Consider the following 23,672-nt stretch of genomic DNA (forward strand, 5'->3'; position numbering starts at 1 on the left):
GTTATTAGGCCCTCTCCAAAATTTGTGATTCAGTAGATCTGGGGTGGGGCCCCTAAATTTGCATTTCTAACATGTTCCCAGATGATGCCGATGCTGCTAATCCGGGGATTACACTGAGAAATACTGTTCATCAGTTTTAGGAGAGAGCAACGATGCTGACAGCAGAAAACATTACTGAATTTCTTTAATTCAGTTCTAAAATTGATTTTTATTACCTTTTATTAAATATGGAAATACCCAACTTCTAGTAATTTGTACTGTAAGCACAAATTGGACAGAGGTTCCATTTATCAGCAAGTAAAATTAGATATCTCAACAGATGACTTATGAATTATATTTGGAGATCTTTATTAATGGGAAAGAAATAGATGATAGCCTCCTCTTTCCAACATCGGTCTTGTTACTATTATCTTTTGAGGTTCCTCTACAGTTTCTCTTCCTCTTCACCAGGCTTACCCTTTCCTATCTCTTCCCACACACCCTTTCCAACCTGGCTATAAACACCCACTATTAGATACAGACTCATTCAAATATAAATTAACTTATTCACTCACAGAGTATACACACACATTTTTATACCCACTCATTTTTATTAATACCATGCTGAGGTAGGATAAGAGTGAAATGTAATTAGGAAGAGAACTAGATTTCGGCCAAGCCTGAGACTGGCGATATTCTTATATAAGAAAAATAGTAATGCCAAGGCCAAGAGGATTATAGGATGAGGTTAGAACCAGAGACCCAGATGGGATTTATTTTTAGTTCAGAAGGTAACTTGGAATGAAGAGTAACGCAAAATGTTAACGTACTATGTTAATGGAACTTGACTCAGAAAGAAAGGCAGAATCCTTTGCTCACATTAGTGAATGAAAGCCAAACTACAGGATGTGACATTCTGCTATTAAGAAAGGAAGAATAACAGCTCACAGCTGCTGTCATGTTCCTGAATATCAAGGCATTGTTTCCAGAGACAGGCTTTCAGCCTGTTCTCACAGATGGTTATTAAAATCTAATTCAAAAGAGAAAATCAATAACTGTGGTGATGAGAGATTAATTAAATCTCAAACTGATATTATAAATAGAATAGGCCAATTTTTGTTCTATCATATGCAGCTTTTTCTGCAGTATAGAATATTGTAATACACTGAAAAAGCCAAAAAATATTTATCAGTGAAAACCTGTCATTTAGGTTTCATTCAGCCAATACTTGGGAACGCTCTGTGCTAAAATAAGCAGTAATCATTTCCCCTTTCTTTTAATAAAGTGTTGCCAATTTTAGTTGGTTGCTTAGAAACATTAGGGAAAACACTTGAAGCCACTGCAAGAAGAGTAAGAGTTATGGTAGTGGCTGGCAGTATATTTTAAAAAATGTAAAGATCATAATACAACTATGTATAAGGGTGAGATTATTAGGCAAATTTTGCTAGCTCATTGTTTTCAAGAAGCTATCACAGGCTGACTGGTTGAAAACGAGTAATATGTAGCTTTCCGTAACTGTAGCCACAAAAATGAAGACTGACATTTTAAATTGGCCACATGATTAGGAGACTGACGAGTGTTCCTGGCCAGCCAGCAGGGATGATAATGCAGCATCAGCGGTAAACAAGAGTCTCTCTGCAGGTTGGGTGTTTAGTATGAGGAACCTAGGCCTCTCTTTCTTATCCCACTCCTGCCGGAGAGGAAATGTTGATATAAAAAGTTTGTTTCTGGTGACACACTAGTGCAAAATGCTATACCTTAAATTTCATCTCAAATAATTTGTAATTAAATAAGTAATAAATAATGGAAAAGCACCAGCCATGGAAGTAAGGGACTAGATCCTGCTGCTGCTACTAACTTTCGTAACCTTAGACAAGTCATTGAAACTCCCTAGGCCTCAGTTTTGACATTATAAAATGAGAGAAATGGCTCAGTCAGTCAGTTGTTCCCAAGGTTCCAGAGAATTTAAAGGGCCCCTTCAGGGAATGGTGCTGTGTGGATGTGTTTACTCAGAGCAACGCAGCTTTTCTCTGCTTAATGTGGTGATGCTCTAAGAAAAAATTTGTTTTTCAAAAAGCGTTTTACCATAAAGACAACAAATAACAAAATTAGGTTTGAAAACCACTGGTTTAATAATTTCTAACTTTCATCTCTACCACTACATAAGAAAAAAATGGACAGGACTTAAAAACCAATCAAAAAAGTTAAAAAATGTTCTCTATTAGAGTGAACTATATAATGACCTACAATAGACTGCAGAAGCATGGAAACCTAATATGCATATATAATCTCTACACCTGACTTTAGTTACAACTTCCTGCCCTACAACAAGGTATAAGAAAAAGTTCTGAAGTAAGAGTCAAAGACTTGGTTCTCTTCCTAAATGTGCATTTTATTTTCATATGACCCTGATGGTTTTAAAATATGCCCATAAATTCTTTGATATTCATCTCATCAAAAGATGGAGTCTAATTCTTCTCCTTTTGAATGTGGGCCAGACACAGTAGCTCCCTGCTAATAAAAAAAAAAGTAGCAGAAATGATGCTACCTGACTAGGTTACAAAGGGCAATAAAATTTCTGCTTGGCTGTTTCTTTTCCGATGTTTGCTCTTGGAATCCAATCACCATGATGTGAGGAAGCCAAGTAGCCAATGAAAAGGCCAGGTGTAGGTGTTCCAGCTAAAGCCCAGCTAACGTCCAAGCCTATAACCAGCATGTGAGTGGCTAAGCCTTCAAGTGATTTCCACATGGAAGACAAACCAAAATAGACAAATGTAACATGAAAGAATGAGAAATCATGCAAGGAAAAAAAAAAACTATCACTAATTTACTCAGAAAGATAAAAGATAGGACAACCAGGAAATAAGAGGGTGCTCTAAAAAAAATATTCAGAGGGAAAAAATTCTTTTAATTAAAAGCATAATAGCAGAAATAAAATACTAGAAGGGTTTTGAAGAAATTCTCTAAAATATGGAGCAAAAGGATAAAGAAATGGAAAGTAGAAGTGAAAAAAATAAGAAAACTAAAAGTTCAGAAAGTCTGGCTTTTGAATAATAGGAGATCCAGAAAGAAGAGGTGGAAAAGCAGATGGGAAGAAATCATGAATACAAAATTTCTAGAAAATTCCTATCAAATACATAGCACAGGGATGACCCATACCAAGGCACAGCACTGTGCGTGCAATTTCAGAACCCCAAGACAAAGAGCTCGTACTGCAAGCTTCTAGAGAGAGAGACAAGCAAAAGAGAGAATTATATAAAGGACCAGGATCATAATGGCCTAAGATGAGAAATGTACTCTGCACAGACTAGAACAGAGTAGCCTAAGAGTAATTCTGATGTCTGTTATCACAAAGATACTACCATTGTACTCGCCTTTTTAAACTGAAGATAGAATGAATAGGTGAGCCCAAATTGTTATCTGTACTTTGGCTTGTCTAGACAGTGGGTGATGAAGTCCCCGCTTTCCATTTTTTGCTCTGCTGTCTGAATCAGCTGAGGATACTCAGTTCACTTTACTGCTTTAACCTAGGAGAGGCCATATTTTTGCCAGACTTCTGATATATAGTTCAAATGACAGCTCTGTTAGATGTCCCAATAGTTGTCCTTCAATTCCCAAGACTCACTCATGACCTTGCCCACTGACTTCCCTGGACTACAGTCTTGGGGAAACTGGAGCCTGATTTGATTCAGGGACTCTGTTCACCTAATAGTGACAATATCGTACCTCATACATCCAGGTTTGTGCATGCTATTCAGTTTTTCAAAACTGAGCAGTATTTGTTCACGGAAATGTACAAAGTAACAAAACTATTTTTTTAGTAAGTTAAATTTATTGGGGTGACATTGGTTAGTAACATAAGTTTCAAGTGTACAATTCTGTAATACATAATCTGTATATTGCATTGTATGCTCACTACCCAAAGTTTCCTTCCGTCACCATATACTTGACCCCTTTTACCCTCTTCATTCTTCCCCCACCAACTCTCCCTCTGGTAAAAAAACTAGTTTTAAAAATTGAGGGAATAGTTGTTACCTCTGGACAGAAAGGCAGGGCAGTGAGATTGGGGTGGGCTCACTGGAGCTGGTAATGCTCTTTTTCTTGAGTGCTAAATTCCTGAGTTTTCATTTTATTATTATTGTTAAAACCATATACAAGTGTTGTTTTCATTCTTCTACATGTGTGACATGTTTCGAATTTTTAAAAATTTGTATAGCCAGTTACTCATGGGTTAAGAATAATGGAAAATCCTGCCCCATTTCAGCCTCTTCCTCCACAATAATAAGGAAGTTCCTCCACATAGCGGCTCAGCAGTATATATTCCCACTCACATTTACTGAATTTCATAAGGAACTGAGTACTTTTAAATGCTATTTTTCATTTATCCTTTCAATATTATAAGGTAACTTCTTATCTTATTTTACAGATGGGAAAACAAGCACAGAGAGGTTAAATAACTCTTCCAGAATCGTACAGCTGGTAAGTTACAAAGCCAGATTCAAACCTGCCCTCGTAAGTTACAAAGCCCATGTTATTTCCACTACTGAATAATGTGAAACCTTCTACCACGTAGAAAAACAAAATGGAATCCTAAATTTACATGGAAGTAGGAGCTAGTAAATTATGAAATGTTAAAACTTAACAAAGATCAAACAAAATCAATATGTTGAAAAATTAACCCTTTAAATCCTAAAACTTCATGTAAAAGATATTTTACAATTCATAATGCCCCATTTTCTCATTATATAAATGAGTAACTGAAGGGCTCATGAATGCTAGTTTATTCTCTAAGGTCACAGTGACAGTTACTGGTAGTAGCTAATGCAAAGACTCAGTTCTTATTTACTGTGTGTGTACCAGGCAGGTAATAAAAGAGCTACATTTTGAAGGATCCCTCTGTCAGTTTAGTACTTCAGTAGTGGCAAGCAGCTGAAACAGAGTGCAAAGTGAATGAGTCATAACAGGTGGTGTTTACATCATTGTCTATAGGATGACTTTTCTGAATATTTGGAAATAAATAATCAAGGTGGGAGAGAGAAAGGAAGAAGGGAGGGGGTAAACTCTGACTCATAGGACATTAGCCTTCAGAACCAAATAAAGCAGTTATATTCATTGGTTTTTGGAGATGGATTTTTTTACTAAGCTAAATGGTGTGTGTGTTTGTAAAACTGAAACAAAAGCATAAATGAAATGTTCTTGTATGGGTCAGGTTAGAAAAACATTCAAAAGTCCTTTTCATAGAAGGTTATTTCTTATGGAATAGATACCTTACATTGGGCATATCTTAGATAACTTATTATAGCTTTGAGATGGGTTTGACATTTCAACAGGGCAAACTGGCCAAAAACCCAGAAAAAATCCCTCCCATACATTTCCTAAGTCAGTAAATCATTTACTGCAAAAAGACTCCATGTACCATGGGCACTGGATCCTGGAGATACACAGATGAACTCAAAACTCAAGATTATAAATGCATTTACTCTCAGACCCAACAATCCCACTTTTAGAAATATGCTATAGATACACCTGCATATGAACAAAACGACATATGTACGGAGTTATTCATTGTGGCATTGTTTACAACAGCAAAGGAATAAACACAACTCATTTCTTTTAATAGTATCTTATTAAATAAGTTAGTTATAGTATACCAATACAATGGAATATGGTTGTAAAAAAGAATAAGGAAGTTCCTTATGTACTGATAAGATAGTCAGGACACAGTAACTAAAAAACAAGGTGCTCGACAATATATATTTACCTTTTCTCCAAAAAATAGATGGAAAATTAGAGTATTTATATTTGTTTTCATTTGCATAAAGAAACACAGGAGAGAATACAAAAGACAATTGGTAAGAGGTGAAAGTGAGACATATGAAACATACTTATTTTTATCATTTTGATTTTTGAAACACAGTAATGCTTTACCTATTCAAAACTTAACTTAAATATAAAAAAATAAAAAAGATGGCCCTTTCCCTCTCCAAAACAAAAGCTTAAGGAGCTTACACATCAGTGAAGAGACAGGTAAGTAAACAAATACATGCAGCAAGATACTCAAAGTTCGTGATAGATACATCTCTCCCACATAGTTACGAAAAGCCAAGTGCAAAGCACTCACTCAGACCTAGGGAAGGATCTTGGAGATTTAGTCCAAAAATCAGTTCATTCTGCAAGGAAACCTAGAAATGGGATCATCTGAGGCCTTGGAGATAGTTCGAAGGTAGAAATCCTAAAGTGGCTACTGGAAGTCTTTTTCTCTTCCCAGATAGCAAGTCCTGTGCTGGGTTTCTTCTGATAGCTTGTTTCCCTGTCTGTCTCTCAAGTTGCTCTTGGAGAGACTGTGAAAACTCTGTGGTACCTCACCTGTGAGTCCATCACAGGACCCCACACACAGATCCAATCACTGCTGGAGGTAAAGACCATTGTGTTCTCCCCTTGGTTATTTCAGACTGCAAAGATCATGGGATGCATCTTTCCAGGGTGTGTAAAACGACACCATTCATTATGTCACAGCGGGGCTCTTCTAGAGTGAACTCACGAAATGGGCTGACCTGGGAGAGGAACAGGGCCCCTGAGGTAAAATATCATAGTTCATGTCTACCCTTCTCTGAATTACCAGGTCTGCAAACATATTTTAAAAGGTTTGGGGAGAAATTGCTTCATTTCTTTTAAAGATGTTCTGTGCTGTTTAAAGATGTTTAATAAGTCTGAAAGGAGTATAATCACTTTAGAAAGGAGGCTACAAAAGAGTAAGAGAGAATGTAGTGCTAGCCCCCTCTGCCATTACTTATTATGTATATTGTTTCTTTGAAAATGTATCATCTCTAGCAGCTGTTATAGTAGGTAAAACTCCTACACTTCTCCGATCTTGAAAAGGACAGCCAACTCTGCAGGCATACCGAGTCACATGGTCCACAGGGAGGAAAGGCATCCCTCAGCTGTTAGGTAAGCCCACGCTGGGCTTTTGCAGCTTCTCTAATACCACTTGAAGATCAGATGGAGAGACAAGCTGTTAGAGAATACCCAGCATAGGTCCTGCTACCAGAGAAGAGGGAGTAAATGTACTAACTGCCAGGAATGACGCCATCATTGAGGAAACAATCTTACTGGCAAGTAACAGAGGTTTCCCAAAAGATCAAGGAATTATAAACATGCTTACATTTCGAAGACTTAATCTAACTTGCCATTCAATAAAAGAATTCTTCCTGCAGCAGCCCTGACATAGAAACTCCATGTCACACCTGAATTCAGGCTGCATCCAGACAGAACAGCTAGAAGTCAGTACAAGGAGTTTCGATAAGATAAAGGAAGTCTAAGAGGTCTAGTCCTCTAAAGTGCTGTGTACAAATACTCCAACTTCAGGTTGGGGATGAGTCCAGACTCCATACACTGGCACAGAGGAGAGGGAAACAGACAAGTGGTGGGAGCTCAATAAGCAGACCGAAGTCAGAGTTAATACACCAACCCAAGGAGGCAGGCAGGTTGTGGGCATACAAGCTGGGAAGCTGGCTTCAGAGATCATGAGATTAGTATAGACGGAATAGATTATAGGACTTGGTGTGGAATCAATGGTCTTAAGGTTCCTAACTCTCTGTTGTGGGCTGAACTATGTCCACCAAAAAGTTCTGCTGAAGTACAAAACACCAGGACCTGCGAATGTGGCCTTATTTGGAAATAGGGTCTTTGCAGACATAATCAATTTAAGATAAAGTCAAACTGGATTAGGGTGGGTCCTAATGCAGTGACTGGTGTCCTTATAAGGAGAGAGAAATTTGGACACCAAAAGACCTACAGGGGAGAATGCCATGTCCAGGCAGAGACTGGAGTGAGGCATCTAAAAGCCAGGGAACAGCAAGGGCTGTTGGCAACCACCCGAATATAGGAGAGAGGTGTGGAATAGATTCTCCCTCAGAACCTTCAAAAGAAACCAGTCCTGCCAACACTTGGATTTTAGACTTCTGGCTTCCAGAACCATGAGAGAATAAATTTCTGTTGTTGACGTTTGTGGTACTTTGTTACAGCAGCCCTCTGAGGAGACTATTGAATTCAAGGCAAGAAGTGTTTCCTACTTCCATTTCCTCCTCCTGCTGCCCCTCTTCCCTCTGTTCCATAGTCTGAGCAAGAAGTGCCCTTCTCTCCTTGCTGGAGCCAACATCTCAGCCCTTATGCATGTATTCTTCCTTAATCCCATCCTCACACCGCTTATTGATTCTATCTGTTCATTTTATTATTCTATGTTCCTACTGCAACTTTAGTCTCTCCCTCTATTAGATTTTTCTCTTAACCATAATACTGAGATTCCACTGTTCTCTTTTTTCTTTCAGTTCAAGATACTCTAAAGGCAAGTCTACATTGCCCCTACATCCTCAAAACTAATCTGCCCTTAACTTCTTATAATATGAATTCTCCTACTAAACCATCCTACTGAACTGTTCTTAAGTCACCAGTGAACACATTAACCAACAAATTGTCTTTGTCTCAGTGCTTACTCATCTTGTCCTCTCTTGCACTGACACTGTTAACCAGATCTTCTTTAAAAATTTTTATTTTCCTTTGATTTCCAAGTCATAGAACAACCTGATTCTAACTCCTTCAGGGCTCACTTCTTTTTTTTTCACCAATACTCCATTTAAAGAAGGCATTATTCAAAACTACTTTTGGTTCTCTTCCCTTTTCTGTCTCTGCCATTCACTAGCTCTGTAAATTAATTCAGGACCAGTCACTTAAAACTCTTTGTGGCTTAAGTTTCCTAACCCTTAAAATGGGAAAATAATTTCTACCTCAGGTTCATTTTCTTTATTTCTATAATGCTATCACACAATTATAGGTTCGTTTGTTTTGTTGTGGGTTGGGGGACTGTGACATATAAAGACTGGTGCTTCCTTGGGGTAAGACTGAAGTGATGGAATAAGTGTGTGTGTATGTGTGTGTAAGTGATGGAAGAAAGAAGTTATCAGAAACAAAGTTGATAAATGAGATAATGTAAATACTAACCTACCAGAGTGGAGAATAGGTCTAGCACTATCTTGGAGTGTCAACAGAAAATCTGTGCAGAAATAATTTATGCCATATGCAGTTTACGGACACAGGCAATTAACCAGAAACTACATCCTTAAACATTTCTAAGTTCTGTTCTGGTGTGAGGGACATTTAAACCTTTGCAGGTTTGTTTTGTCTTATTACAGAGCAAGGGGTACTTAAAATTATGTGAGTAGTATACATTTCCTGTGATAAAACTATGTAGAGTTGTATACAGAAATAGAACATATTAATAATATACACCCAATCCTACTTTCCGGAGGATATCATTAATAGATTGGTGGGCATCCTTCCATATCTCCTATGTGCTCAAAGAAATAAAAAAGATTTGCCTACACTTAAAAAATTGGAGTCATATTCTACCTATTATTGTGTAACTTGTGTTTTTCATTTCACAATGTATTTTGGGAATTTCTCCTAGACACTTTATATACATATCACATTTTTCTTAATAGAGGCATAGTATATACAATATGGATTACCATAATTTAGTTAACCAATTCATTACATTGCCTTAAATACCTCTATTTTAAACGATGTACATTTTTTCCATATGTCTTTGTATCTATGTTATTTCCTTAGAATAAGTTCCTAGAAATGGAATTACTGGGTCAGTGAGTACACGGACACTTAAAAATCTGATTATATGTCAATAATGTGCCTTCCAGAAAGGTTGTATCAATTTCCAAGACCCATAAAAGTACCAATTTTCACACTCTTTAGACAACACTACAGATATAAATTCTTTCATTCTCTGCAGCTGAGTTGGGCAATGTTAACTCGTTTTAATTTGTATTTCTTTAAATGCTAGTGAGATCGAGCTTCTTTTCACATGTATATTAACTATTCATGTTTCCTTTTCTGATTGGTCTGTTCATACCCTTTGCTTTTTTATTCTATTGGAATGTTCATTTAATGGATTTATTAATGATCTTTATGAGTCAAAGATATGTTTTTCACTGAGATGTCCTTTATGACTTTTTAAAATTCCTAAAGAAGTTGTCAATTTTCTCATGTATTCGAACTTACCAATTTTTGGTTTTTTGGTTTTGGGCACTGTTGTCATTCCAAGAATTTTATTATAAAAATTATCTCCTGAGTTTTCTTCTAGTACTTTTATAGTTTTTATTATTTATTTATTTAGGCGAGGCAACCCTTGGTTGACCTTATAGATTGCAAGAACCTTGTCAGCTTATGATCCCTTATTTTTTTATTTTTCATGTCTACAACACCTGGTCTTCCTAGGTGGTCTCCCATCCAAGTACTAACCAGGCCTGACCCTGATTAGCTTCTGAGATCAGACGGGTTCGGGCTTGTTCAGGGTGGCATGGCTGTAGACTATAGCTTTTTAAAAAATCTAAAGTTATTATTTTCAACAGGTAAGCCAGTTGGCCTAATTCAATTTTTTGAATAATTTAATATCATTTGTATACAATATTTTTTTACTAATCTAGCTCCATCTATTGGCTGTCTTGGTGGCAATGCTATCATTAATTCAGCTTTATAATATACGGTACCATGAGAAATGAGCTCCCTCATTTTTTTTTTTCTTGCATCCTTTCAGGCATTTATTCCTATTGACCAAATACAGCATCATTTTCTTAAGTTTCTCCAAAAAAACTGTTGAAAATTTTATTAAATGTAGAGAGTAAGTTGGATATACCTGACATCTCTAATATTTATGTTAAGTTTTTCCATTCAAACCATCTTTTAGTCTTTCAATTAAGTTTTATCGTTTTCTTCATATAAGTTTTGCTCATTTTCTTTTAGGTTTATTTCTAAGTATTTAATATATTTTCTGTCAAATCTTCTAATTACTGTTCAAATAAAGGACACCTATTAAATCTTCTTATATTTTCATTATGTCTGGCTCCCTAAACAAACTTTCTTATTATTCATAAGCTTCATATTTCATCTTCTTACTCTAGGTAAAATTCACCAAAGTGTAATGATTTTGCTTCTTCTCGTAAATACTTATACAGCCTATTTCTTTTTCTTATTGTTTAAATTAATAGACCTACCAAAACAATGCTGAATAATTGTCTACTTTTTTAATAGTTTGAAAGTATACTTTCAGCCAAGATATGTAGACTATGTGCATTTTTTTTTTTTTACCATTCCTGATGTTAGGGAAAACAAGATGTGTAGGTGAACTTCTGTTTTCAGTGGCTTCTTTCTTCTGGCTAACAGTTGAAATAAAACTGCTGAAAGTGGAAATTTGGCCTTTGGATCCTCTGTCCAAACCCTAAAAACAGAAAAGTTAACATTGCAGCATAATTCCCACTAGCTATATTTAAATTATTTTATTGCAGAAATCAAAAACATTTATAATAGAGATTTTAATTTGTGATACATATATGGTAGGTAAAACATGTATATAACTTTGACTTACCTTTTCTAGGACCAAACTGTTTTAGGTATAAAACGACAAGTCATATCATTGAACTGCTTATAAATTAATAAAGTTTGGAAACGGAGATAATAAGAGTAGATTCCTCACAGGGTTAGTGTGGGTTTTAATTGAGGTAATGTGTATAAAATAATTAGCACAGCTCCTTGTACAAAGTACATGCTCTATCCATGTTAACTGTTATTTTAACTCTGTATTTAGATAACACTGTTTTTCTGATCTCCACAATTATTTCCAATAGTTAACATGCATGTGATACTTCGCAGGTTGATTCATTGAAGGTTTTATTCTCTTTTGATGCAACTGTGAAAGTTCAGGTAAAAAGATGAACCCTTTAGAGTTCATTTCTTTCTAAGCACTGTGATTCTCCTTTGGATGGACCAAGATTTTAAAAAAATAGTGCCAAGCACTTGGGGATCCTTAGGTGCAGATAACAGAGCAGTCTTCCCATAGCATAGAATCTATTAACACGCTTTCCACAAATTAACTATAAAATTCATGAGGTGTAATGAATCTGTTTTTATAATTATAAAAAAATCGCATTATATTACCAGTATGGTATTCACCTGTATAGTTACCTCGGGGCTTATTTTCAGCTCTTTCCAGCTTACGCCATGCTACAACTTCCAAATGCTTAATAGAATACAGTAGTTTACTTCTTAATGTTCACTTCTTTAAATGAGAATTTCTTCTTCATCTCCTCTTTCCTCATTCATCAGCCTGATTTCAATCTACCTTTTTAGAATGAGTTTATATACCACATAGCAAAAACATTTCTCCTCACCAAATATTCACCCTTCCATATTACCCATTCTCTTACAGATAGATGGAGCCATCTGGTTAATAAGTAATTCTAACAGGCCACAAGTAGAAATGACTTTTGTGAACCAGGAAGTACAAATGTGTTTAAGGCGTTAAGGTGGGCAAATGTCCAGCTCCTCTCTTCCTCCACCGAGACAACCATGGGGGTTACAAGTTGAGCTGTTAGAGCATTCATCAGCTTGGGTCCCTGAGCCACTCTGACCAATATTAAATTATACCATTATCAATAAATAAACCTTTACAGTTTTCAAACACTGAAACTTGGGGCTACTTTGTAAATGCAGCATAAGCTAGTCTATCATAACTTCTCTGCAGTTTTTTCTGGTAATCATCATTTCCATAAAAAAATCACTCTTATTTATGCTTGTAATTTAAATTATTCTACTGAAATTATACTTGTCCTCCTATTGGTCCTTCATACTGGACTAGAAATTCCTTATTCATCACAGAGCTTGACATCCATTGAAACTTATGCTAAATCCTGCACTTTCGAGTAAATTTATTAAATTTCTCTTTTAAAAAGATTAGTAAAGTTAACTTGTTTTTGCTTGTTTCTTGGCTAGATTTAGGCTCAGTGAACTGAGTTAATATTTGTGTTAGAATTAGCCTACACCTAGACTATAAAAGTTAAACATATTGCCTAACTAAAATAAAGTAGTCTCCTAATAGATTTTAGTTATCGAGCTGACATTTCAGAATTATAGACAATATCTAGGGTCTCGTACAGAAACTACAGCACAAATGGTGCTCAATAAATGATTATTTCTGTGCTAATAACATACTCCAAGTCATTTATTGAATACTTGCTAAATGCCTACTACTCTAGTAGGTGCCTTAATACAACATTCTGTGACAAATTTAATTACACCCCATTTTAACAATGAAGAAATTGAAGTACTATGCCCAAGTCCACGAAGCTGGTAACTGGGAATTCCAATTCTAGTCTGAATGACCCTGAAATCTGTACTCTTTTGAACAACTAAATCTCAGAGTCCCTTCCTATAGTAACTATCATGCATTAAGGGTTTATTATGTGATAGTAGGTATGTTATACATATCTACCTGTTTTCACAGCAACCCCTTGTGGCTGATATTGTCTCCTCTACTTTCATAGATATATACTGAATGAAATTTAATAGCTTCAGGAGCAACTCGCCTAACAAGAGGAAATTAACATAAGCAGAAAAACAGTGTACTTCAGGGAAACCTCTGATGTCCTAGCAATCTAGGAAAGACTCAATATTTTATTTTCCTCCCCCTTCCTCTACCCCTTCTTAATAAAAGGAGGTCCCAAAGGGCATTGCTTAGTTCACTTGTGGAATCTTCAAATAATGAAAAATAAGAAGTAACTGATTCAATCAACAAAGCCATTTAACAACTATCGGTTTTCTTTTCTAGTAAATTTATAATGTAGATTCCCAATGTAGACATATGTAGACATAGAAAATTGGAGAAAGAGATAAATAAGACAGTAAGATGCAGCACTTTTCTATGAAACAGTTTTAGTAAATAACATAATTTGTGTAATCTTGGTAAGTTCAAGGAATAAATAAAATAAAATAGGAAAATAAAATCAAAATAAACTATACATTTGAATAAGCAAGTCATTCCTTGCCATAAATATCAGAATACTTAAGTAAGAATTTTATTAACGCTTGGGGCCAAGTTTGCTTATTTGTATGTTTTATTCTATCAGAATATCTTAAATTACAGTGAGAACAAATGCCAAATTTGATGCACTATATATTCGATTTACACATGGTAATCAACAAAAGTAACTGATTTGCAAAATGAGGTCAGTGAATGGCCCCTCAGTATAGAGCTTTGTTTAACTTAGCTATAAATATCTACAATAACTTAATACATCACGGGCCTTTTTTCATTGGAAATTGTCACGATGTTATCTAAGACTGAGCAATAACAGGATTTAGGGAACAATTTAGTTGGAATATAGAATCAGAAACAACAAATGGTCCAATGAGATAAGACTGGAAAGGCAGGCAGGGACCATACCATGAAGCCTTCATGCTACAGCAAGGGTCCCCAACCGGAACTGGGACACACAGCAGGAAGTGAGCAGCGAGCCAGCAAAGCTTCATCTGTATTTGTAGCCGCTGCCCAGCGCCACCTCAGATCATCAGGCGTTAGACTCTTATAGGAGTGTGAACTCAAGTGTGAACCGCACATGTGAATCTAATGCCTAATGATCTGAGATGGAGCTGAGGCAGTGATGCTAGCACTGGTGAGCAGCTGCAAATACAAGTTAACATTAGCAGAGAGGTCTGACTGCACAGAGACCATAATAAATCAATTGCTTGCAGACTCATATCAAAACCCACCAGTGAGTGGCCAGGAACAATTAAGCTGAATCTGGTGGCAGGCTTTATAGTGGCAATTGAATTGATTTACTTCAATTATACAGCTGTATCTCGTGGCATCTGATTCTGCATTATGATGAGTTGTATAATTATTTCATTATATATTACAATGTAATAATAATAGAAATAAAGTGTACAATAAATGTAATGTGTTTGAATCTGTCTGAAACTATCCCTCTCTGCCCTGCCCAGTCCGTGGAAAAATTGTCTTCCATGAAACCGGTCTCTGGGGCCAAAAACATATCCTGGAAGGGGAGAGAGAAAAATCACTGATGACTTATAAGCAGGGAGTGACATGATCTTATCTGTACCTTAGAAAAATCACTCTGGCAGCAGTATAGGAATAGACTGAAGTAGAGTAATACAAGAAGCTAACCCAGGGCTACTGGAGGACATGAGGTCTGAAGTGGAACAGTAGATATAGAGAATGAAAAAGAATGGCAGCCTGGGCCAAAGCAATGGCAAAATGGTTACAGCTAGTTCAGGTCTGAATGTGAAACATAATGAGAATCAGAAACCCCTTCCTTAAGTTACAAATGAATGAAATGAACAAACTAAAATGCCTCATTTCAAATTTCAGGAGAACAGACATACTCTAACATCCCTTCATAAAGAAGAGAGCATATGATTTAAGAATATATGAAAACTTGAAGCCTAGACTGGTTTATATAAATATGTGATTTGTGAGTGATTAAAAGAGGAACTAATAATGCTCACCAGGCAAAAACATGCTTCTCATACTAAAATAATGATTTTCTTTTCTAATTGATAGGGTTATCATTATGCTGCTGTTATGCAGCAATTATTATGCAAAACTAATATAAGGACAGAACCATGGGAAATGTTGGCATATATAATATGAGCTGACAAAGAGATTAAGAATGAATGGACGAAGAGATAAGATATCCAATATCCAAGGTGATGTGTTAAAACTAAGGATAAAGTTTTTTTTTTTAAAGTGGTCAACAATATTAAATGATGAAAGAGTAGATAGGTCTAAAATGTGCTGGTGAGAATCAGCAACTATGAAATCATGGGGACAGTGGAGGCAACAGATTTAGGAGAATAGTGGTGGCAGAAACTATTATGAAATGGACTGACAGATGAATGGGAACTTAGAAAATGAAAGCAATGAGCAGAGATTGCTGTGTCCAGAAGCTTTACAGAAGGGGAGAAAGGCCAGTGGCTGGAAAGGGACAAAGGTTTGAGGGAGGGTACACTGAGCATGTTATCATGGCTGCCGAATCCAGTGCTCACTTCCACGGTCCCCACAGCATTACTGTTATTCTTCGTGCAGGAATGGCCATGACTGGAGCAAAGATAGGCACAGGCACTCTACTTATGGGCGGCCATCTGTAGGCTGTGTGGCTACTTATTAGGTGGCCTGATATCAAGGGCATTGATGTTTCCTAGTATGTCAGTCAGGAGGTCTTTCCAGATTTTAGATGGAGGAATATGGAAAAGAGTGACTAACCAAAAGTGAGAGAAGAGCAGATGCACAACGAGCAGCCAGTTTTTGTTCTTGTTTGCGTTCTGGTTCTGGTTCTAATCTACATGCATCATTCCAGTAAATTCTCCTTTTCCAAAAGGAGGCATAAATGGCCTGATTTTCTGTTCCTTGTAATCAAAATAGCTCAAAAAACATGAAATAAGATTCTTGGTCTAGTCAGTCTCTTGTTTGTAAGATGACTGTGCTCTTGATACTTTATACTCGAGATGGCATGAAATTACTCGTGGACAATTTTATAGGTTGACAGTGCACTAGATTCATAAAAAAATGCCAAAAGAGCAGTTACCCCATACTAGCTTCTACAAGAGAAATCTTACACATAACCTAATACTTTCATGAGGAAAAATGGGGCAGCATGCTGTACAATGGTAAACTGATTAAAAATTAGAGAATCAAATCAAGAAGCTGTTGGGTATTAATATGACATTAAACTTCAGAGTAAATTAAAGGTTAGAGAACATTACAAGTCTTGTAAGAATCGGATCTACCACAGTTATTACATCTGGTTTCCCATGAGTTTTGACAGTGCTATCTATGAGTCCCACAGAAGGAGAACACCAAAGATGAAGTCCTGGAATGCGGCCAGTCTACAAACAGTGGGCTGGATGTGCTGAAGGATAGATAGTAGCAGATACCCAACCAGCTGTTATAGACTGAAGATAAGTACAAACAGGGAACACAGGGAGAAAAAAACACTTTAAGAATTCATTGAGGGAAAAAACTCAAAATATTTAAATCTGGTATAATAAATAGTAGACTTGACTCTCTAGGCAGAGGCTAACCACGAGTTTAATAAACAGCAGAAAAATTTTACGTAGTAATTACATAACTAATCAAAGATATTTCACAAGTACCTAACATGAACCTCAGTGGTCTTTTTGATTATATAAGCACATAGAGTATATGTAAGATTACAATATAAAATTATTTCAAAAAGTTTAAATAGACAAATACTTATTGAGTACCTGTTCTGCTCCTGTTAATATATAATTAAATACTGTCAACCTTATTTAAAATTTTATTTTAATACAATTAAATACCTGTTTTCAACCTTCACTGAGGAACAGACTATATCGGAGTTCAATTTCTGATTTCCTTACCATATTTTTCTATCAGATGCCAATAAGAAAGATATTCATGGTTTTCCATGATAGTTTTTGTATTGAACACCAAGTTCCATTAAATTCAAAATTCTGGTAAAACTTACTTTGCTCATCTTCTATTCCCAGAAACTGCCTTAGAAGATAAAACATTTTTGTTCACATTCTAAAACAATCTTTGATAAAAGAATAATTGCTGGCTGTTTTATCATGAAACACTTTTAAAAGCCATAATATCTTAATATGTTTGAGTCCCTGAGTTAAAATATTTTAAATTGAATTTCTACGTTTACAAATTTCATTATTCGCAACATTTTAAACTAATTTTGCAAACAAAGTTAAATGCTTGCATTTTAAACTATGTCAAGTGAAAATTAATGTCACATTCTAGATATCTATTTAGATAAGTCAGACTGGCACAAGTTTTATTTACCGAAGAGACAGCATACGACAAATGCATAGTTTGGTGGACTGCACTTTGGTTAGGTCGGCTGTGAATGCAGGTGATTCAGTCACCAGGATATATTCAATTATAGCATCTTATATTTAAGAAGAGATGTATATAATGTGTTTTAGAAAGTGCTATCTTCAAGAAATGAGCGGACATTTTAAAATATCCAGTAACACTTGGTTAGTTGGAAAATTCACTTACATAGAATAGCTGTCATTGATAATGCCAAATAAAGAGCATTAATAGTAATAGTACAAAGGAAATTCAACATACACTGGGGTAGTGATTCTCAAACTTTCTGGTCTCAGGACTTCTCGACACTATTAAAGATTGTTGTGTGCATGTACTAATTCTTTTAAAATAACAATAAACCCATTTATGGAAAAATAACTATTTTCCCAAACAAGAAAGTGAGAAGAATGGCACTGTTTTACATTTTGTAAATCCATTTTTTAATATCTGGATTCTTGTACCTGCTTCTGCATTCAGTTTTTTGTAATATCATGTCTCATGAAGCCTTTAGAAAACTACACTGTAAAGTCATAAAAGAACTTTGGGAACAAGACAAGACAAATAACACCTTGGTATCTCTGTAAGAGTAGTTTTGACATCATAGACCTCCAAAGGATGTGAAGGACCATACTTTGAGAATGGCCACAATAGGGATAAATGGTAATTAGAACTAAGAGTGAATTTAAGAAATCTTGGGAGAATGAGAAGATACCATTTACATATGCAGTCTAAGATGGCCATTTGCCACATGTGGCTAGCAAGCATTTTAAATGTGCTAGTTCAAATCAAGATATCTAGTAGGTGTAAAATACACAATTTTCAAAGACTTAGTATGACAAAGATAAAATATCTCATTAAGCATGTACACTGATTAAATGTTGAAATGGTAATAAGTTTCTGGATATGTAGCATTAAATAAAAATATTAAAGTTAATTTTACGTCTTTATTTTTATTCCTTTTAATGTGGCTATTAGAAAATTTTAAATTACATATGCTGTTCACATTATATTCCAACTGGACAGAGCTGATCTAGATAGATTTTCCTAAACTAGATCCAACCTGACATACAATCTTAGGAAAAAAAAGAATAGAATTATAATTCTGATTCATAGTCCCCCTGCATCATTTTGGAAGAAGGGATTTGTAGAAAGGTAACAAATTTAAGTACAATAAAAAATACTCTATAGATGAAGAATAAAAGATGCTTGAATGAATAAAAACTGAGTTTCTTGCTTTGATAATTTCTGATATGTATGTAGGGACAATGGCAATTTGAACACTTTTGGCCACATCTGAAATTTGTTTTTCAAATCCAAGATGAATATTTTGGTAATAGATTAAGTACTTCAGTCTCAATGAGTCCAGGGACTACCTATGATGCGTAGAAAAACTACTTTATAAGAGTGTGAGTGGCTTCCTGAGATACTGAGCAAAAGTTATTGTGTCAAAATATTGGTGAAAAAAAAATCCCCTTTATATGTTTTAAGTTAAAATAAAAGGCATTTAAGAGATTCTGCTTTATACTCTTAAAAATTATTATGTGTATGCGTTATATTTTTAAACAAACTGATCTAAACTACCAGTTATGGCTACATCAAATAAGAGGTCTCAAACGTATTGAGAGTCTACAAAGGAAACTATTTTAAGGCCCTGTTACTGGGTAAAGATATTTTGTTTTTCTTTCTTGCATGTTTCTTCACAGTTCCCTGGTAGGATGCCGGGTTATAAAATCAGAAGTGTTAACTTTGTTCTACATCCTTCTATTATGATGTGAAAAGTTAGCTACTTTCAAGGTGAGAACTTCCCTCCCAGACTAAACACCAGCCCAAATGGAACTGCTTTCTTTAGGTGGTATAAACCACATCTCTCAAAGGAGACTAGGAAAAAGGATGTGGATTCTGAAATAAAATTGTGACACCAAAAAAAGTCAAAATATAATTAATCTTACAAAAAAAACAGAAGATTAACATGACTTAATATAAAAGAAATGTTGGTCCTGGAGCTCAGAAATTTCAGGACTTATTGGGAAGGCAAGGTGGCATAAGAGATTTTATTCACTTAATTTATAACACAGGAAAAGAAGAAATTGCATCAATAGGTTATTATGCAGTAAAACACTACCTTTAAAATTTGCACTTTGCTGCAGTTACAATTCTTCAACCAATTTCTTCTTTAGTAAGAACATCTGGATCAAAACCAAGTTAATTTGAAATATAGCTTTCTTTTATGAGTTGGCTTAAACTTCAGATTGACTTTTCAATTCAACTGAATTAGTAAAATTTCAGTAATTTCTATTTTCAAGGGGCACATTGATTTATTACAATCATTCCCCCAAAAATGTTTTTTGACCACGTACAAAATGTCACCAAGTTACAAATATCAACTTAGGAACAACCAGTTATTCATAGAAGGCTTAGGAGTCTAACATTTTTGCAGCAAGAGGGGATCCTTTACCCATAGACTAAACTATACTAGGAAAAAAAACCAGGAGAAAAAGAAGGGAAATATATGTATATATGTATGTATATGTATGGTGTATTTTTGTAATATCCATGGTTTACTAAATTGCTTAAAATGCCTTTGCCACTGTAGCTTTCATTCTTTGCCATCTCACCTCTTGCTTAGAACATAACGAATGAAGGGCACAAGATTTTCTATATATAAGATTGTTCTAAACACCTAGATAGTCAGGGTTTATGTAAGTTCACACATGCATACGTTTATTTGCAATGATGTTGGGTGGACTGTCTTTTTATGTAAATATTTTTCTCGGAAAGAACTCATCTGGAAACTAAAATCTTGTCTTTACCAATCTTTCTCTTTCATTCCTGTTATCTAGCTAGGTTCCACATCGTGTGGATTCTTCAATCCCTTTCACCTTATCACATGGCCACCACCCTGGTGGATGCACCGACCATCTCAGGGATGAACTTCAAAGCTCCTTCCTTCGCACCCTTCCTCCTCCCTCCTCTGGTCTAACTACCTCTAATCACTACCAATGGTTTCATTATGTTGTTCCTCTATTTCAGAAACTCCAATGGCTTCCCACTAATCACAGAAAAAAATGTCCAAATTTCTTTGCCTAGTAATCTGGCTCCAGCCCCCATGCAATCTTACTCACCTCCCACACATTCCCCAGCATGCTTCCATTGGGCTTGCTTTATTACTCCCTAATTCTTCCTTTTAAGCCTTGTTCATGTTGTTTTCCCCACTGGATTGCTTTTCCCACTTTCTTTTGCCCATCCAAGTCCTATCATCCTTCAATGGCCAGCCAGCTTAAATAATTACCTTTACTTCAAGGCCTTTCTGCACAGTTCTGCACACATTGATTTCTTTTCTCTGATCTCCTAGAGTGCACATTGTTTCTATGGCTCATTGTGGCCTTTACACACTGCTTTGCTTTGTGATGTCTTCATATGTTAGCCCTGCCTACACTGAGGCAGAAACCTTTACAAAACAAACAAACAAAAAACCTTGTCTCTATGTAACATCTAGCCCAAAGCTAAACATAATAGATGTTCAATAATTGGTAGTTACATTTTGGCACAGCAGCTCCACAAGCCCATTTGTACACACCTGACATAATGTATACAAACTTCATTCTTGTTATTGACTTCAGATTCTCTCCACATACCTTATGTTTTCCCTCAAATTCTTCCTCTCACCTTCTACCTACTTGACAAGTCCTCTGTCCTTCACTGTGGGCAAACCTCCCACCAAGGCCTTCCCCACCTACTGGTGAACTCAGTAATCACTACAGGTCTCCTGACTTTCTTTCCCCCTGGGAGACCAAGCACATACTTTCTTGACTCAGGCTATAACTCGGAATTCCAGCTCTAGAATGTCTAACAAATACACGAGCGTGCGTGCACATGTACACACACACACACACTCAAGAAGTTCCTCATCTTCCCTGTGGCTCTTCTAACTCTTGCTGAAAAAGCTGAGAAAAAGTCTTTTTTCCTTCTGTCATGACTCAAAATATGAGTGTTAATGGCAAACCTGTCAATTCACAAAGCCATAAATTCTGAATGTCATTTAAAAAGTCATTAAAAAAAATACGCTACCAACCCTGAAAGACCTTGGAAGGCACCAGAAATTGCCTTCAGTATCTCAAGTTTTCTATTCATCCTATCCTCTTCTAATTTAACTTATGTCTTTTCAAGGCTTAAGTCAAGATTAAAAAAAAACAAAACTTCTTGAACTGTCTTCTGTTTGACTAGTAGTACAAGTCCATAACCCTTTATTCACACTTCCAAAATCCTACATACTCTTAAAGCTGAAAAGTTTTTGTAACTCACTTGATGACAAAACATGGACCTGACTTTGACAATCCAACCTGATCTGAACTGATATTAAGCTACTTACAGTCTGACTTCACTTCAATTAGTGTGAACACACATCCACTTCACTTACTTGATTACAGGGGAACTGGCCAAGGTCCCACTGTGGATATTACATATATGTACTGAATTACCTTTCTAAAATCTGAAAAACTCTGAATTCCAATGTCTCAAGTTTCAGATAACAGTCTGTAGACCTGTGTCCACAATGTATCAATGTCTCCAAGTTTTTATTCCAAACCTTCCATTTTTCAGTTACACTGAGATAAATGTTTTTGGGAGGGTGCTTACTTGAGGACCTAAATCCATTCATAGAACTGTTTCTGTAAGTATATGCATTCAGCGTTTTAAACAACTTAGAAATGAACCCTTGAAACACTAGCTTATTTGCAAGTTAAGAACTTCCTAGATCAGCTCTGAAAGCCTAAGGTACCAACAGAAGGAACTGGTTCTGCTAGCAGATGGGTGACAAATTCCTTCAAAGCATTTCCCAAAGTAATTCCTAAACGTAATTCCAATTTACCAGTCAATCGTAGCTACATTTTTAAATTTGTCATTTTATTACTGTCCACATGTAGCTGCACCGATTTAACACGACGAACTTGCTCTAACAATTTCCAGTTATCAGTCCTTAGTTTTGAAAAACCTACAGAATGAAAACATTATTCCCAATACTTTTTTTAAAGAAGAGTTATTTTAGTAAGTTCTTAGTCACTTAAGAGGGAGGTTTTAAGAAATGAATTGCAAGTAAGAATTAAAAAAATGTATCACGCTCTCTAAACTTTTACTGTTTTGTCACTCACAGCTGCATGACAAGAGATGGTCTTTAAATGTACCAAAGAAAACTCTTGAAAAGTATTTAAACATTATGTCAAATAAAAATCACGAAAATCAGAGGTTACTTTTTTGTGTGTGCCAAAGTAACCAGAGTCATATCCACCAGTAAAAATAGGGAAGGGGGGCCTGTGCCATTACATCATCTGGCAATATGTAGTTTGAAGCCTGAGAGTGCTCTCCAAATAATCCTTAAAAAAAAATCCAGCTGGGAAATCATCCCTGTCAAGCTTAGATAACTTGAGTTAAAATAAAAAGGTTTAAAAAGCCTCCCCACCTTACGTCACATGTCTGAACCATATGAAAAAATAACACCATCACTGAGGCATCTACCTCCCACTACTCTGACAGCAACTGGAAGGTCACAATTAAGTGGAAATTCGCCGCACAGCCCGTTCAGTCTTAAGGGGGAAGGGAAAGAAAAGCGAAGAAAAGGGTATAATCTTGGCGCCCCAAAGGTAGGCAGGCAGCTTAGTGGAAAACCCAGTCCCGCCTGCCTGACACCTTATCCCTATCCAACAGATAATGCCGACTCCAAGATGCTGGTCATTTCCTTAGAGAAAGTGGGGCCCCCCCAAACCCAGAAAATAACCGAAAACAGCCGGCGGACCCGGCCACCCCATTTCCCGAGGGTGGAAGGTGCAGCTGGCGAAGTGTTCGCGGCTGTCCACGAGGCACAATTCTTTCATTTCGGCCGCAGGAAGGACAGTCAGGGCGCATCTCCCCGGGCGGCCCGTGGGGTCCCCAGAGGACGACGGCCCCAGGGCGCCCCTCGCCCTCCCCCCCGATG

The 23,672-nt window shown here is 36.3% G+C and overlaps 1 protein-coding gene and 1 pseudogene across 1 annotated transcript in view; both read right to left on the reverse strand.

Moving 5' to 3' along the window:
* The window catches only part of HECTD2 (HECT domain E3 ubiquitin protein ligase 2), a 74,152-nt gene that overhangs the window by 35,567 nt on the left and 14,913 nt on the right, over positions 1 to 23,672 (reverse strand). Inside the window, exons 3-6 of the mRNA XM_006925954.2 lie at positions 23,216 to 23,283; positions 22,614 to 22,694; positions 16,106 to 16,248; positions 11,137 to 11,266 (exon numbers count right to left, since the gene is read on the reverse strand). Of these exons, the coding sequence (XP_006926016.2) occupies positions 11,137 to 11,266; positions 16,106 to 16,248; positions 22,614 to 22,694; positions 23,216 to 23,283 (422 nt within the window). The remainder of the gene's footprint in view (positions 1 to 11,136; positions 11,267 to 16,105; positions 16,249 to 22,613; positions 22,695 to 23,215; positions 23,284 to 23,672) is intronic.
* LOC112474281 lies at positions 10,242 to 10,360 on the reverse strand (annotated as a pseudogene).

This window comes from Pteropus alecto, unplaced genomic scaffold (genome assembly GCF_000325575.1).
Source record: "Pteropus alecto unplaced genomic scaffold, ASM32557v1 scaffold88, whole genome shotgun sequence".
Lineage (NCBI taxonomy): Eukaryota > Metazoa > Chordata > Mammalia > Chiroptera > Pteropodidae > Pteropus > Pteropus alecto.